This window comes from Nipponia nippon, unplaced genomic scaffold (genome assembly GCF_047370975.1).
Source record: "Nipponia nippon isolate SJK-2023a ecotype South Korea unplaced genomic scaffold, ASM4737097v1 scaffold_1, whole genome shotgun sequence".
NCBI classification, from domain to species: domain Eukaryota; kingdom Metazoa; phylum Chordata; class Aves; order Pelecaniformes; family Threskiornithidae; genus Nipponia; species Nipponia nippon.
Genome location: NW_028262290.1, coordinates 58359462 through 58375631, shown reverse-complemented (window position 1 = coordinate 58375631; position 16170 = coordinate 58359462). Strand labels below are relative to the sequence as shown.

Here is a 16170-nt window from a genome sequence, read left to right as displayed (position 1 = left end):
GGTTGTATTATTTTTCTGTCTGGCTTTGATCTTTTTCCTCTTTGTTTCACCGGGCATTGGTTTTTTATTTAAAACAGAAGTCCCTTTATTTACCAGCACTTGTGGCACAGTCCCTATTGCGTTGAAAAAGTACGGTCACTATCAATATCCCCAAACGCAACAAATAATGAACCACTCTCTCTGCCACAAGGTAAGCAAAAAGTTAAACACTTCCGAATGTTCCTAGCAATAAATCAAATATTTCCTCTACCAACTCCTCATTTGCAATGTTGTTACAAAACCAGCAAATACAGTTCTTGAAGCACTTAATAAGATTGTTTACCTAATTATTCCTTTTCATTCAGCACTGGGGAGGTCTGAAGTAGGAGGACCATTGGACGCCATATTTCAGAAGGAGTCAGAGAAAATGGACAAGTATAAGAGATTTAAGGAAACATAATTCATGTGAAGGAACTTGGTGGTTTGGAGGGTTTTTTTGGTTTTTTTTTTCAAACGCTCCCAGAGGGTAACTGACAGATGGGTAGTAGTAGTCCTCATGTCTGTAAAAAGCTGATTTGAGAAGGAAGCAAACAATTTTTCTCCATGTCCACTGAAAAGTGAGAGAAATGCCACCACTTTGACCCGCACAGCTTTCCAGAGACAGGATCATGAAACACTGAAGCTCCAGTACAAGCAGTAGGAAACCTGCCGCCGAAGGTTTTTTTGCAGACACATTTTGCTGTGTTTGGTCCAGATAAACTTTACGCCACTGGAGGTGAGGAGGATGACCTGCCAGCTCACCAGCACCGCTCCCTTTCAGGCATGCCTGCCTTCATGTTCTTGACCTACTGCAATGCCTGAAGGGAGGGATGTGCCTTAGGTGGAGACCAGGAAGTTTGCAGATCCTGGATCAAGCAAGTAACAATTTCTACAGTCCAAAGGCCTTTTGAGGAAAAGGCCAGCGTGCGGTGCCAAAACACTGCTGTGATTACTGCACAATTGCCACAGGGACAGAGGGGTACTGAAAAACCACCGGTTCCCCGGCTATCAGACCTCAAGCTGAAGGAGGCCTTCGGACTTCCACCTAGGATCTCACAAGGTACCACCGTTGCAATGTGGCCGCACAGGGCCACCACCTGCGATGCCCCAACTGCTGCTTGTCACCAAAGTCCTTCCCTCCATCTGCTACCACAGTGGTTTTCATGGCTCCTTTTGGGCAAACGGTTGTGCTGGCTTGGTTTAAGAGAAGAGCTCTACAGTATCCCAGTAAAAAAACATTCCTCTATCTGAACTTTAAAGATATGCTCACAAGTTTTGCATGCACAAATAATAAGGCGTAACTGTTTTACAACTCAAAAGCCAAAGTTAGCCTAAGTTCATGGGCAAATGCATGTGACATTTTAATCTGGACCCGTCACCAAAGCCTATGGCTAGTCCTCGGGCTTCAGAAAGAGTTTCGCTCCAAAAAACAAATCAAAGCAAAAATAAAATGAAATAACATAAAAGCATATGTAGGCCATTATTTCAAAACCCCTGAAATCACTGCAGAGGTACCAAAGTACCACAAAGTACAAGATTTAAAAACATTTACAGTACAACATTTAGAAACATATTCATTTGGAGGTTAGAGGGCAGAGGAGGAAAGGTGTATATCCAACACCTGACTTCCTCTTCTATTATGAATCCACTCCAGTGATTCTGTCCTGCTTAACGGCACATGTGTGCGTTACAAAGATTACAGACACATGCTGCTTATAATTCCTATTATTACTAACAACATAACTACCCAGATATTCCTAAGCCATAGTCACAACCAGAGGTGAAAGAGCATGCTGAGGGATGTCTGTATTGGCAGAACCAAACCATTTGGAAAGCGGTAAGTAACGTAACACCACTTCTATTGTACTTGTAGACCAGAAGCATTCTTGGAAAATTTCTCCACCATCCAGAAAGCTGAATTGTGGTGTAAAAATAAATTATTGCAGAACATACCAGAACAAAATCAAAGTTTGATATCAGTGTACATCACTGAGGGCAAAGCACTAAGAGAGCAATTCTGGTGATAAGCTCTGGCACTCTGTGTGAGATATTTATGCAACAAAGAATAGCAATTCAAGCTATTTTAAATATATACCTACAAAAGCTCAGTGATCTACCAAATGATGCTGATTTCAGCACTAATAAAATATATTTGATTAATAGGCATGATAACTGGAAAGAGTACAACTTTCTTAGTAGCCTTAATAGCATATAAAGACTGTTGCACAGACAAAGCATAAAATATTTTTTTAGAGCCTTGGAAAACAAATTATTTAATCATTTATATATTACGCTTTCTTTCTCAGAAGCCACACATGACCCATATGATTATAACCACAATGTCTGCAGTTCAAACTCCCTTTACGTAACTACAACTTTCCAGGTTTAGAAACCTAGAGAAAGAGTGTTACATATCACTGCTGGTTCAGAGAAAAACGGTATTTACTTCCTCTGTCTCACCCCCCCAGATATCATACTGCAGACCAAGTTTCCAAACATACTGATTTCTGAGGTAAACAGCCACATTCGACATATGTACACACACGGATGCACACAAAGAGCCAGTACTTACAGCTAAAGATGCCTGGAGGTGGATGCTCTGTTACAAGCAGACAGTTCTCTTCATCACTGTTATCCCCACAGTCATTCTGTTGGTTACAAATCAATGAACCAAGATACAAGCATTTACCACTGGCGCAGGTGAATTTGCACTCTGAAAGGCAAAAAAGAAACCAAAACAAAAATTTGTGAGGAAATTGGTGCTTCACTGCTAGAATGACTGATATTAAAGGCAATATTTTTCAAGTAGATGCTATCATGGCAGATGGGTCTTTGGCACTTTATTCCCCAAATAAATAATATAGTCTTTGTAAGCATTGCACGTATAAATATATACGTGACACATTCCACATCACCAGAATCAATCCACTAGTAAACAGATTTACCATTTGCGGAAATTCAACTTCTTCTTAAAAAACCAGACAATATTTTTTTGCAGTTCCTGTTGATTACAATTCACTTTGGACAAAGACCGTGTTCTCATACATGTTTGTGTGGCACCTTGCGTATTTGTGGCAAGACAGCACTATGAATAAAAATAATAATTGTCCCACATTAAAAAAAGTCTTGCACAATGTAAAACTGCATGAGCTGTAAGGCAACAGTATAGTTCGTAACCAGGAACAATCCTGTCCAGACACAGACAATTATTCCTTAACTACTTTCCCAAAGCCAATTTGCCAGCCTCCCAACTAATTACAATCAAGCGCTCCGTGTCTGCACATTGAATTCCCACATGCCAGTTTGCTTTACAAAGTCAGTAAACTGCTAAAACCTCTATAAAGTGTCTGAACGCTACACGCAGGCATGCTGTATTTTTTACGTTTTGCTCATTACAAAGACATGAACGCTTTTCCCTAAACATGGTTCAGTCATGAGAACAATTCCTATGAGACCAAGTATTTAAACAAAAACTTTGTTACCTCAAGTTCCTTCTTACTTCTCTGCCTTTCTCTGCAAAAGGATGCAGGCTGGCTAACTGATCCTGTCTAAGATACCTCATTAGACTGATCTCTAGCTCTTAAAAAAAAAGTCAAGGAAAAACTCCTCACCTCATCTCCCACTCAAATTTTACACCGACAGGATTGCTACGCAGTTACCCCTTCAGACAGGGATGACATTACCTCCATCCTTGGCCTTTTGTTTAGTGGTAAAGATTCAGTAAGTGCTAACCAGTGGTAGCCTTTTATGGGAATTATAGTCCAGTGCCTTGTCATCTTGGATGTTTTTTCTTTAATTTTCAGAGCCCAGTCAGACAGGGCTTCAGTCTGACTGACTTGTCTTCTGTCTGAAGCTGTAATACTTCAGTATTTAAATAAGGCGTTATGTACTAAGGATGTCTACTGTGGTTGATAATTAAAATTCCATTGCCCTTCTGCTAAACTGATCATTTAAATGTCACTTCCAGAAACAAAGCTTTATAGTCCGTATTTGAGATGTAATTAAGAAATGTTCACAAAAATATACATGCAATTATAAAAAGCTTTCTCACTAGGCTTGTTCAGTTAAATACGCTACACATATAGAAGAGAGGACATATTATATCTAGACAAATTATAACTTAATGATTACACTTCCAGCATGTTGACAGATTCTGGCGATTCTCATTCATAAGCAAAGGCAAAGTAGACGGAATTAAAAACAAGAAACACTCGCAAGTAGTTTATTAAAGTAGTGCCATTCCCTGAACCCTGGGCTTCCCTAAGGCTGCAGTAGGGGTTGGCTGATTCTGCTTAAGAGAAATGATCTCTGGTCCTTCCCAGCAAAGAGATGGCATTTGTTCATCTTCAAGAGTATCAACAAGAGACTTCCCTTTAATCTTAACAGCACACGGACTTACTCTGAACTGAGATGACAGGACCTATAATTCTAAAAAGCTCCTAAAACAGTTACTGAGGCGTGATACTTACCCACACATATCTGCTGTGTAACATAAGCACGGTAATAGTTGAAGGAGAGGAAAAATAAATTGGGAAAGCAAACAAAATGGTTTTTCTTAGCAAATTTGCTTTTAAAAAAGTGATTTGCAGACTTCACCCCGAACACTTACCAAGAGTATTAATGGCATTTTGGTACACATAGCAGCAAGAATCTGCTGCTACAAAAATATATGCATCAACATGTACAACATATAAAATGCTATTTAGGAATATAAATAAGAGCCATAAAATACTATGCAAGAAAAACAAGCATTTGCTGTGGAAAAATCTATCCTTCTATTCCACTTGAACACACTGCACTTAAAAATCAGTGAGCATATGCCTAAATAAGGTACTCAAGATTTAAGCGTTTTCTGTCCAACCCTATAGTACTTGAACTACTCAAACTGTACAATAAAATACTGTACAAACAAAATATTTTTCCATGTTCCTTTGTCGTCCTGTCCTTCTCCGCTGCGACAGAGAACTTAAGAGGCATTTAAGGGCTTAGTTTTTCTGTTTTAAAATTCATAACCAGAGTAACCCTTTGAAACCTAAGGAACTAAGAAAGTCATTAATAGTTATTTTGGGAAAGAAGACTTAAAAGATTGGTCTCAATATTAACAACCTGATAATTACAACACTTTAGGACTAATTTCTGCAACTTCATGAAGTAAGAAACTGGAACAAGAAAAGAACAAAGCTGCCTTGCAAGATGAGAAAAGTTGGCTTGAAAGGGTTCAAACTTTCCAGGTATCTTAAATGAGGAATATAACACAGGGTGAAATTAGAGTGGTAAAGGACATACTGCTTCTGTTTGAAAGACAAATATCAAACACCATATTGCTTGAAGCTAGAACATTTGGCATGTTACTTTGGCCACAGTATTTAATTCTTTCTCGTGTCTTTGTGTTGAGTCCTAATGCAAAGCTTTCCATGCCTCCCCCATGGCTGATATAAAATACTCAAGCAAGATGTCAGCTCAAAAGTAATTAAAGCTAAGAACTTTCGGTTTCTATTTGCCACCAGATTATACAGTCTTCAGACAAAAGACCAAACGAAGCATTAAATTTTTAGTAGCTCTATTAAAGTCTTCAAGTTCTGGTTTTTAACTAACATTACCATAAGATGACTAACCAGAGGAAAGAAGTTGTGCTTTAAGGTTTTTTTTTTTTTTTTTGTCCTAGATAACTGTCCTCATTGAAATTTGAATTAAAAAAAACAGACTCAATCAACTTTTCTTGTAAAATTTTATGGCTACTTCCTCCTTCCCTCAGATACACGAACATTGCCTTTGTCAAGGTGAACAAAAAAGTCATCAGGCCTCTCGTCCCCTGTTGATGTGCCCACTTGGACTGGAAGGTTGCTCACAATACCGCAGGAATTCTGTGTTGATTTTAAAACGGCCTGTGTTGCCGAAGTCGTCTTGCCTTGAGATCTCCCACCAAATCTATTTGCCAAGAAAGCAGTCATCCTGTACTGGGCCTGGCTGGGATGGAGTTAACTTTCTTCATAACAGCCCCTATGGCACGGTGTTTTGGATTTGTGACGAAAATAGTGTTGATAACACACCAGTGTTTTGGTTATCATGGAGTGGTGCCTGCACAGCATTGAGGCTTTCTCCTCACTCTGCTACTCCCAGGGAGTAGGCAGGAGGTGGGCAAGAGGCTGGGAGGGGATATGCCCAGGACAGCTGACCACAACTGACCAAAGGTATCCTCCATGCCATATAGCATCACGCTCAGCAATAAAAAAGAGGGGGTTGTCTTCCCACTGCTCAGAGACCAGCTGGGCAGCGGTCTCCTTGTGGGAGGTGGTGAGTGACTGCCTTTGCATGACTTTTTTCCCCTCCTTCCTTTACTTATTAAACTTTTTGCTGTTACTCTTCCTGTTCTCTCCCCTACCTGTGTGGCGGGAGGGGACGGTGAGCGAGCGGCTGTGCGGGTGCTTAGCTGCTGGCCAGGATCAGCCCATAACACATGGACGTGCAAAAGTAACTTCTAAATCTAACAAAATTCGATATCCAATGGAGGACAAAAAAGTGCAAAACTTAGCCTGCATAATCATGTTCTGTTTAAGTCTGAAGCAAATACTCAAAGGAAAAGTGTATTGTAGGAATGGGACAAATTAATTAAACAGATTATTCAATGAAAATACAGATACGTCCGAAAACTGAACATACCTAACGTTACATATTTGCAACCGTAAAGGAAAATTCAGTACCATAAAGTAGTTTGCATAGTAAATGCCTTTAAACAGCGTGTGCTTTTACTAAAACCGGAACAGAACCCTTCCTTGTAAAGCAAGGTGGATTAAAGTCAGGTTGATGGAGATAGTAGGAATCAAATATTAGAGTACTGTCAAACTGAAGGTTAGTAAATAAACCTGCAGAGGTCTATACCAAAATACTAGGAGTGACCTCAAAACACTCCGACAGGGAAATCCAGACCAGTCCAGACTAGACCAATGTGCCTAATGACATACCAGAGAGCCCTTTTCAGTACAAAGTCTTGTACTTGGCCTGTCTAGACAAGAAGAGAGGGAAAAGCTCCTGTTCTAAAAAACAAGCCAGCACGATCCTTCTTTCATGAATAATGTTTCAAAGCTAGGCAGTTTTCCTCTTCATTTTCAAGAGGCAATTGGTGAAACATCAGTAGGCTGGTCAGCAAGGCTCTGACTAGAGGTAAACCTGAAGCAAGATGACAGCGACTGGAGGCTGAAAAGAACAGCCCTTCTTATGATTATGTCTATGTTCGTAATTATGTCTGCAGCACGATTTAAAAATTTATCTTGCCGATATACTGATTCTTCATCATAAAGTTTTAGTAAACATACTTCCAGGTAGAACTAGACTACCTTGAAAAAAAAGGAATACTAAGAATACTATTATGAACGTTTCCTGTTTATAAACTGTATGCAAGTAGTATAAACAAGTATATTGCTCAGGTGTTCAAGGTAGATGTTTGTATGTATAAACTCTCTACATACAAACACCCATTAATATATGACTGCATTTCAAATTGTTAATTGAACATCCTGCAACAGGTTTCAGCTGCAACAGTGTCGTGGTTAAACCCCAGCCAGCAACTAAGCACCACACAGCCGCTCACTCACTCCCCACCATCCGGTGGGACAGGGAAGAGAATCGGAAGAGTAAAAGTGAGAAAACTCATGGGTTGGGATAAGAACAGTTTACTAATTGAAATAATAATAATAATAATAATAATAATAATAATAATAATAATAATAATAATAATAATAATAATAATAATATACAAAGCAAGTGATGCACAATGCAACTGCTCACCACCTGCTGACTGACACACAGCCAGTCCCCGAGCAGCGATCACTGCCCCATGGCCAGCTCCCCCAGTTTATATACTGAGCATGATGCCATACGGTACGGAATAGCCCCTTGGCCAGTCCGGGTCAGCTGTCCTGGCTGTGCCCCCTCCCAGCTTCTTGTGCACCTGGCAGAGCATGGGAAGCTGAAAAGTCCTTGACTGGTGTAAGCCCTACTTAGCAACAACTAAAACGTCAGTGTGTCATCAGCATTGTTCTCATACTAAATCCAAAACACAGCACTATACCAGCTACTAGGAAGAAAATTAACTCTATCCCAGCCGAAACCAGGACAGTATCCACCCCTTATTCTATACCATCTACGTCATGCCCAGGTCCTACACTTTCCAATACATTCCAGTTAATCACCATCACTTTTCCTGTCTTTTGATATATACACACAGATATCATTCCCTTAGTCTATGGGCCATCCCTCTAAAATGTCCACTGAGTTCATTCAGTCCATGACTTTGGGCTCCATCTGTCATAACAGTCCTTCAGGGCAGGAAAAATGGTGTGTGGTGTTGGATTGCTGCATGTTGAAGCCATTTCTGGTTCCATCACAGCTGCACTTGTCCGATTCTATCACCGCTGCACTTCGCTCAGTTTGATCAAAATTCATTCTTCATTAATCTGGGTGATTCTTCCTGTAATACCACTGATATGGCATATAGCAACCACAGAAGTGACGACACACAGTATTATATAGCAATTAGCATCATACAATTCAGTTCATCGGCTATTTCCAGCCAAAATCAGATCCCCTTGAGGTACACATTGGGATTCCCCATACTTTTGCATCACCCACCAAGTGCACCCAGGTCCTTGCTAAATGTGTATCCCAATGTTTGAACGTCCCATTGCTCTCAGTGTAGTCTTTAACAATCCATTGTATCATTCGATTTTCCCAGAGGCTGGTGCATGACAGGGGATGTGATATACCCGCTCAATGCCGTGCTCTTTGGCCCAGGTGCCTATGAGGTTGTTTTGGAAATGAGACCCGTTGTCTGGCTCAATTCTTTCTGGGGTGCCATGTTGCCATAGGACTTTCTTTTCAAGGCCCAGGACAGTGTTCCGGGTGGTGGCATGGGGCACGGGATGTGTTTCCAGCCATCCGGTGGTTGCTTCCACCATTGTAAGCACAAGGCGCTTGCCTTGGGAGGTTTGTGGGAGTGTGATATAATCAATCTGCCAGGCCTCCCCGTATTTATATTTCAGCCATCGTCCTCCATACCAGAGAGGCTTTAACCGCTTGGCTTTCTGGGACACTTGATAGAGAGGGTTTACGATCAGACTGTAATTTGGAATATGCATTCTCCAAAAACCCACAACGCCCAAGAAAGCCTGTGTTTCCTTTTTGCTGGTTGGTGGAGACATGGCTGTTATTTTGTTGATCACATCCATTGGGATCTGACGACATCCAGCTTGCCATTTTATTCCTAAAAACTGGATCACCTGTGCAGGTCCCTTGATCTTACTTTGCTTTATGGCAAAACCAGACTTCAGAAGGATTTGGACTATTTTCTTCCCTTTCTCTAAAGTTCTTCTGCTGTGTTGTCCCATACGATGAAGTCATCAATGTATTGCAGGTGTTCCGGAGCTTCACCTTGTTCCAGTGCAGGCTTCCCGAGGAGGCAGAGTTTCCATCACACTTCCTCATGTCCTCTCCATGGTCACGCAGGTAAAACCACAGGGTGTCCTGTGTTGCGCATCCACTATATCATCTCTCTTGCGCAGAGGGATGCTTACTCCTAATGGCTGAGATACTGGTCCGTACAGGTGAGGAGTAGTATATATCCTCTTTGAGCTGCTGGAACTCCCAGGACAGTTTTTCAGACAGTTTTTCCACAGGCAAGACACAGGCCCATAGGAAGGAAGAGACACTTTCTTCATATTGCCAGAGCTGGCCAGCTGATTCATCCACTACGTGGGTCATGTGCTTCATTTGGATCTCTGGATAACTGCTCATTGTCCAGGTCATCATAAATCACTTCCAGCATGGCTAATTCCCTCAGGTACTGGATCCCTCTCTCCATGGTGGTCCACTTGCTTGGGTGACATATAACATCTTCCTTGAAGGGATACCTTTCCTTCACACCTGACAGGAGTTGCCTCCAGAGGCTGAGGGCTTCCGCCCCTTTTCCAATCGCTTTGTCAATGCCCCCTTCTCTAGAAAGGGATCCCAGCTGCTTGGCTTCTCTCCCTCCAATTCCAGGCTACTGGCCCTGTTATCCCAGCATCGGAGCAGCCAGGTGACAATGTGCTCACCTGGACGGTGGCTGAAATCTTTTTGCCTCTCTCGCAGCTCACTCAAGGATAGGGATCAGGTGGTTATCATCTCATTTATTGGTTCTGCCTCTTCCTCCTCCTGTTGTTGTGATGGCCCTGGTTCATCATCAGCCCTTACTAAACGAGCCGATTTTCTTGTGTATTTTTTTCTTGTGTATAGGAGCAACTGATTCTGGCATGGGTTGGTTCTCTGGTTCAGCCATAGTGCCTGTTGCCAGGGTTGGAGTAGCCACAGAGACTGTCACGGGGGCTGGAGCAGCCATAGTGCCTGTTGTTTTGTCATCAGATCCAGAGACCTTCTCTTCCCCTTGAGGGTTCTGAACAGTGTCGAACGGGGTTCGGTAGGCATGGGCCAGGCCCCAGCACGTTGCAGTCATTTGTGTCTCTCAGGAGTTGCCAGGGTGACAGCATACTTTTTCCAAGTACTTACTAGTTTTTCAGGATTCTGCACTTGTTCAGGGGTGAAGTTCCGAAATACTGGAGGTGCCCACTGTCCTAGGTAGTTGCCCATACTATCCCACACACCCTGCCACTCATAACTATCCAGCCTTGGGGCAGACCTCTGGATGATATTCTTAAATTGTCTATTAACCTTAGACAAAACTGAAACAATATTCCCAAGAAATACCAATAGAAGTATCTTAACTACCCAAGGATGTTCAAGATACTGAAAAGTTATTGTAATGAAGGAGGAAACATCATAGAAGAAGGTAGCCAAGGTGCCATTTTGTATTTACTCCAGAAAAAACCTCTCGGAGGTCTCTATCCCAGCCAAAACCAGGACAAACAGCAAAAGACAGATTTGCCTCATGATACAAAAAATTCCTCTGATCAGTGTTTTTTTATTGTGAAATGCAAGATCTGCTGTATTGGGTAGGCTTATTTTACACTTTCTGTGCCTACCCAACAAGATAACTTTATCCTTGCATTCAGTTTAATTCTTTTAGACGTCATTTACACTTGACTTCATCCATATGAATAGCATTCCCATTGTTTTGTCATCCCAGTTACTGTAGGGCATTTTTAATTATATCTAAGTGCTGTTTGTTTTTGTAATGTAAGTCTAACCACAGGCCAAGAAAAAAAAAGTGACAAAGTGTCATATTGAAAAAATATGGGGGTTTAGGCCACTGTTACGATGCATGTCACAGCTATTTATTTAACGGGTCTGAGATGATTATCTGACCCAGGGGCAGAATTCTATTCCATCCATTCGAATAAAAAATAAAACACTATATACGCAGCCAGTGATCTCAAATTGTTGTGGCTAAACTGTAGCAACACAGTTCAAACGCACAAAATGAAATCCTAAGTGATGTCTGGGACTTAACCGGAGTATAAAGACACTCTCCCAAAATCCAGCGAACTGGTCGCAGCCCTGGCAGTGCAGCCAGCAGAGGGTGATCAAATACCCTGCTGGTGTCACGTAAGGAAAAGGTGAAAATCTCTTTGCCTCTGGATGCATCTAGGTCTCTAGAATAAAGGCCTGATTTCTAATTTCTTACATAAAGGCTCCATTTACTCCTGTTCATATTGCAACACGTAACAGCCTGAAAGAAAATATGTTTAAAGGGCATAATCACCTGTTATAAGGGTAATAAGAGGCAGAAGTAGTGAATTGGGGAGGGTGGGAGGAAGCACACTTCGCTAGAGATTAAAGAAACAGAAACCACAAATACCAGAGTCAGTACAATAAAACCCTGTTCAACCTCTGATAAACATCTGTCTATGTATTATTTTTAATACTGTAGATTGTAACTTTATAATAGGAAGTAAATCATAAATAAGAGGCAGTGTACGCAAGGAACATGTTTATTTGGGAAAAAGCTTGGTTAATAAGGAAGATGGCAGGCTGCCATGCAATCTAATAAACCTCCACTGGTGCAGGGAAGGGAGGGATAAACAGGTCTTTACAAAACAAAAAATCACTTCATGAAAAGAACGCCAAGCAGAATACCAGCAAAAATGAAAGTGGATCAGCTTAGGCAGAGTAAGAAGCAGAGCTGTAAGCCACAGCCAAAGGCCTGTCCTCACTGCCCACAGCCTCGCACAGGACAGGGGAGTCTGTTCTCAGGGCCACGCAACATGGAGACTGAAAGACCTTCTCTGCCCAGGGGAGATTACAGCCTTAAAACCGGACTGATTGAAAGTAGATTGTTACCAACTCAAAACCAGTCTCATTTGCTGAGCTGCTACCCTTCTGCAGTCCCCCATGCTTGCTGGCTTATCCAGCAATTATCTTTTCATCTTCTTCTTAAGGCAAAGCCTGAAGCTATGCCCTTTAACTAGTTACTATTTATGCCAGTAGCTAAAGCAAACAAACACAATATTCTTACACACAGGTAGCGAAATCTGCTGTTCAGTTCACCTGTTCAGGGCGTTAGGACATTTCACTATGCTTATCTTAATTAATAGCCTGAATGAAATTACATTAGATGCTGTGGGGACAACTGAAAGACCTCCTTGATTTTAAGATTTGTCAATGGGGTTGGTTTTCATCTGTATTCTTTCTTCCCCATATATACCTGTCTCCAGTGTGAAAAGCAACAGGCCTCTTCTTGAAGTCTGTTGGGGCATTACGAGAAGAGTTGTCATTCACGTTGGAAACTTTTTCACATCTACACTAAAGTCAAAAGACTGGCTGTCACTCAGCCACCATCCTGCCCACGCAGCGAGCCTCCGCAGCCTCGCAGCGGGGACAAGCAGCTCCCCTGAGCAGGTCTATTTGAGAACGAAGGGCTGACAGTTCCCATCACAGCACTCATCTCAAATGGACAAGCCTCTCCAAGGTGACCTCAAAGACCATCAGGACCACACAAATCTCCAGTTTTGCCACCACAGGGAAAGGCAAATAAAGGAAGGCTTTTTTTATTGCCACCTTCATGGACAATCTTTTCTGTTTTATTTCTCGTAAGACAGCAAGGCAGTATCAAAGTGCAGGTTTGTATTTTCTGCCCTTCTACCCACTTGCTTTTCCAGACCTGGCAATGATCTGCCTGTTTATGCCCACACAGCACTGCAATGCCAGAACTTCTCAACACATCTCAAGAACTGCGTCCCCTGCTCTGCACTTGTGTAAAGCCTCCTTTACATCCCCACCAAAGCAGCCTGACACCTTCTGCAGCCACAAAGCTTCTGCAGAAACATCTCCCCAGCACCATGTGCCTTGTGCTCCCCTGCTCAGCGCCTTGTGTCAGTGCCAACAACTCAACCGAGCCATCGTCTTGACTTTGACCCATGAGGTGTTTGGGTCAGAGCCTGCAGAAAGGACGCAGAATGCCATGGCAGATGTGTGCAGCTGCCAAGGTGGGGGACAAGGAACACCTTCACTCCAGCTCCTGAGAAGGAACAACCTACAAGGGATGGGTTTCCACGAGCCATGAGAAGGCTTCGCGTTTCTCCCAGTTCAATGCAGTGGCAAAGCGGGGTCTGCTATGGCATGCCAGGCCCACCCACAGGCCCACGTCCCGGCCCATCACCTCACCCCAGGGAGGTGCTCAATGCCCGGGACTGGGGCTGCCCCAGTGCCCCCTGGCTGCCCTCCTCCTGGCTGGGGTGGTGAGACGGGCCCTGGCTGCCAGGCCCTGCCCCGACGGACCCCAGGGGAGCCTCCATGGCCCCTGACGTTTCTATACATACTAGCAGAGTTTTCCTAATCAAGTATGGGGAAGGCGCATTGGTGACTCAGCTAATGATGCTCTCATTTTCAGTTGTGAAATTACAGGAGGAGACGATTAAAAATACATTAAATATGTACCTTATAATTTTTCTCAAGCACAATGTCATTATCATGGGCAAGTGCAGATGAGAAGTAAAGAGTATGTGCAAATGAGATTTTCTTAACGTCTCGTTCTCCTTAATCATAATTCAAAGAATTCCTGAATTATGGTAAATATTTTAAAATTATCTTAGCTGGTTTTCATCTTAAGAAGTCTTTAATAATCACAAGCAGTGTCACTGGGTTTGTAGAGTGCTGCATACACAGAGGAACATAAAATAAAAAATCACGTTACTGTAGCAGCTTCTTGTTCTTTCTTTTGAATATTGTTTGCACAGCAAATAGCTCAAGACTAGACCATTTTATCAGGTAACATCAGGATCTTTGAATCCAGAGAAATATAGACTAAACCATGTCACTTCACAGATGCATCGCTAAGTTTTGATTACGGTCCTAAAAATGGACCCAGATGAGGACACAACAGTTACTTCAGCACCTGAGGACTATCTGGGGGTTGGGGGAAACGGGATGATTGGTGGGAAAAAGTACTGTCTTTATGTTCTCTGTTATTAAATTAGGCCAGATTACTAAAGACTGTGACCCCATAAGGCATGAACTGTTTTCGGTTAGCTCTCCTAGGAGGTGCTGAAATACAGAATAAATACCATTCTCATCTGCAATCGTGCAATGTTACTGAAGCAAGTAAGGGTCTGAGAATATACCTGAAAACTTGACTTTCCATACAAGTAATGTACAATGCAGGCAAGAGTATACCACGTTTCAGGTGGCTGTTCAGAAGATGCCAACCTAATATTGATGACAATATTGTTTTTAACACATCTTCCTATGCATACTGTGCAGAAAATGTAAGAGAAATGAATGTATTTACTATGTGTCAAGATGCAGGACAGTTACGGAGCTTCCCCTGTAATGTGAATTCCAGATTTTAATGGACAAGAGAGTTCTCCTTTCACTTCTCAATGGCATTTGAATTGTGCAATGCACACTGATGTGAGTAATGACAAGTTTCTTTATCACCTGTAACATGTTCTCCAAACCACATCTGCAGAGATTTGCATATTCCTGCAGTAAATACCTTGTCACTGTTCGTTTTTGTACTTTAAAGGCTATTTCCCCTTAAGTCGAATTATCTAAAAAGTGTGTAACTCAGGTCACTGTGCCTCAGTGTCCACTTAACAAAAATTATAAGCAAAATAAGACATAGAGTACAGCCAAACAGATTGCTCTCAATGGCTTGCATCATACAGCATAGACAATGTTTTTTACAAACTAGTATTGTCTTGTATCAATTGTTATTTAATTCTTCAGTCTTTATTCAGCTCTATCTAAAAAATGAGTCACACATTTTACTCACCTTAGTACCTTTCCCAGAAGGCTGGATTTTTATGGCTAAACCTTTTAAAAATTAAAAAAAAAAAAAAAAGTTTTTCCTATTAGAAAATTCTTCTTTTCTCCCCCTTGCCTTATCCTCCAGCCAATTTCTATGAACACTCCCTCCCAAATATGTATTGCGTTCCCAATGTATACAGACTCCCACCTATATGCATTTCCATACAGCAGAGCTGGTAGTCATTTGGCTTCCCTAACATTTTCCACTATAAACATCTTGGAGAATCCCTCCCGTGTTCGCTGCATGCAGCAGGTCTGTGATGCTGAGCAGGAGGAACACCCTCGTGCTACAAAAGTGCCTTTTCTTTGTCCCAGGAAATTCTCTTCTACTTTTATGGAAATAAAAACTGTTTAAAAAAAATGCAGTTATCTTTCCATTGTCTGTGTCAGGAGAGTTTCTGGCAACGCTCCAAAATAAATAAAAGGCACAGACACTGTGAGGCTCCGGTGATAGCACTCCTGGAGCAACAGTCCAAACCATACTGGGACGGCAAGGGAAGAAGCAGATTAACTGCGGTGGGGAAAGGGGGTGAGCTCTGCTCCCCCACACTTTACACAAGATTTCTGTTTCACTTCCAGGTATCTGTGCTGCCAAGTTACTGCTACCACCAGATGCTCCTCTTTTGTCCACGAGTGCTCCCAACATTCAGTGCACAGGAGAGACAGACAAGAGGGAAGAAATGTGAACGGACAGCAAAGAGTGAAGTCCGTATTTTATGGGTTGAGTGCCGCATTTAGCAACCTAAGCAGCACAGTTTCAATAAAGATTCCTTCACACTACAATTTGCAATTTTGTTTAAGCATCAGCAATGTATTTGACCACATAGCAGCTATTTAACCAAGATTATTTCATAATTTCCCCAGCCAAAGTGCTTACAAAGTAGACAACGCAGAAAACACTGACACAGGCATCCC

General features: G+C 42.1%; 1 protein-coding gene across 2 annotated transcripts in view; it reads right to left on the bottom strand.

The window, feature by feature from the left end:
• The window catches only part of LDLRAD4 (low density lipoprotein receptor class A domain containing 4), a 298477-nt gene that overhangs the window by 153575 nt on the left and 128732 nt on the right, over positions 1 to 16170 (bottom strand). For both annotated transcript variants that reach the window (XM_087757331.1, XM_087757339.1), the window contains exon 4: positions 2591 to 2731. In XM_087757331.1, the coding sequence (XP_087613457.1) occupies positions 2591 to 2731 (141 nt within the window). The remainder of the gene's footprint in view (positions 1 to 2590; positions 2732 to 16170) is intronic.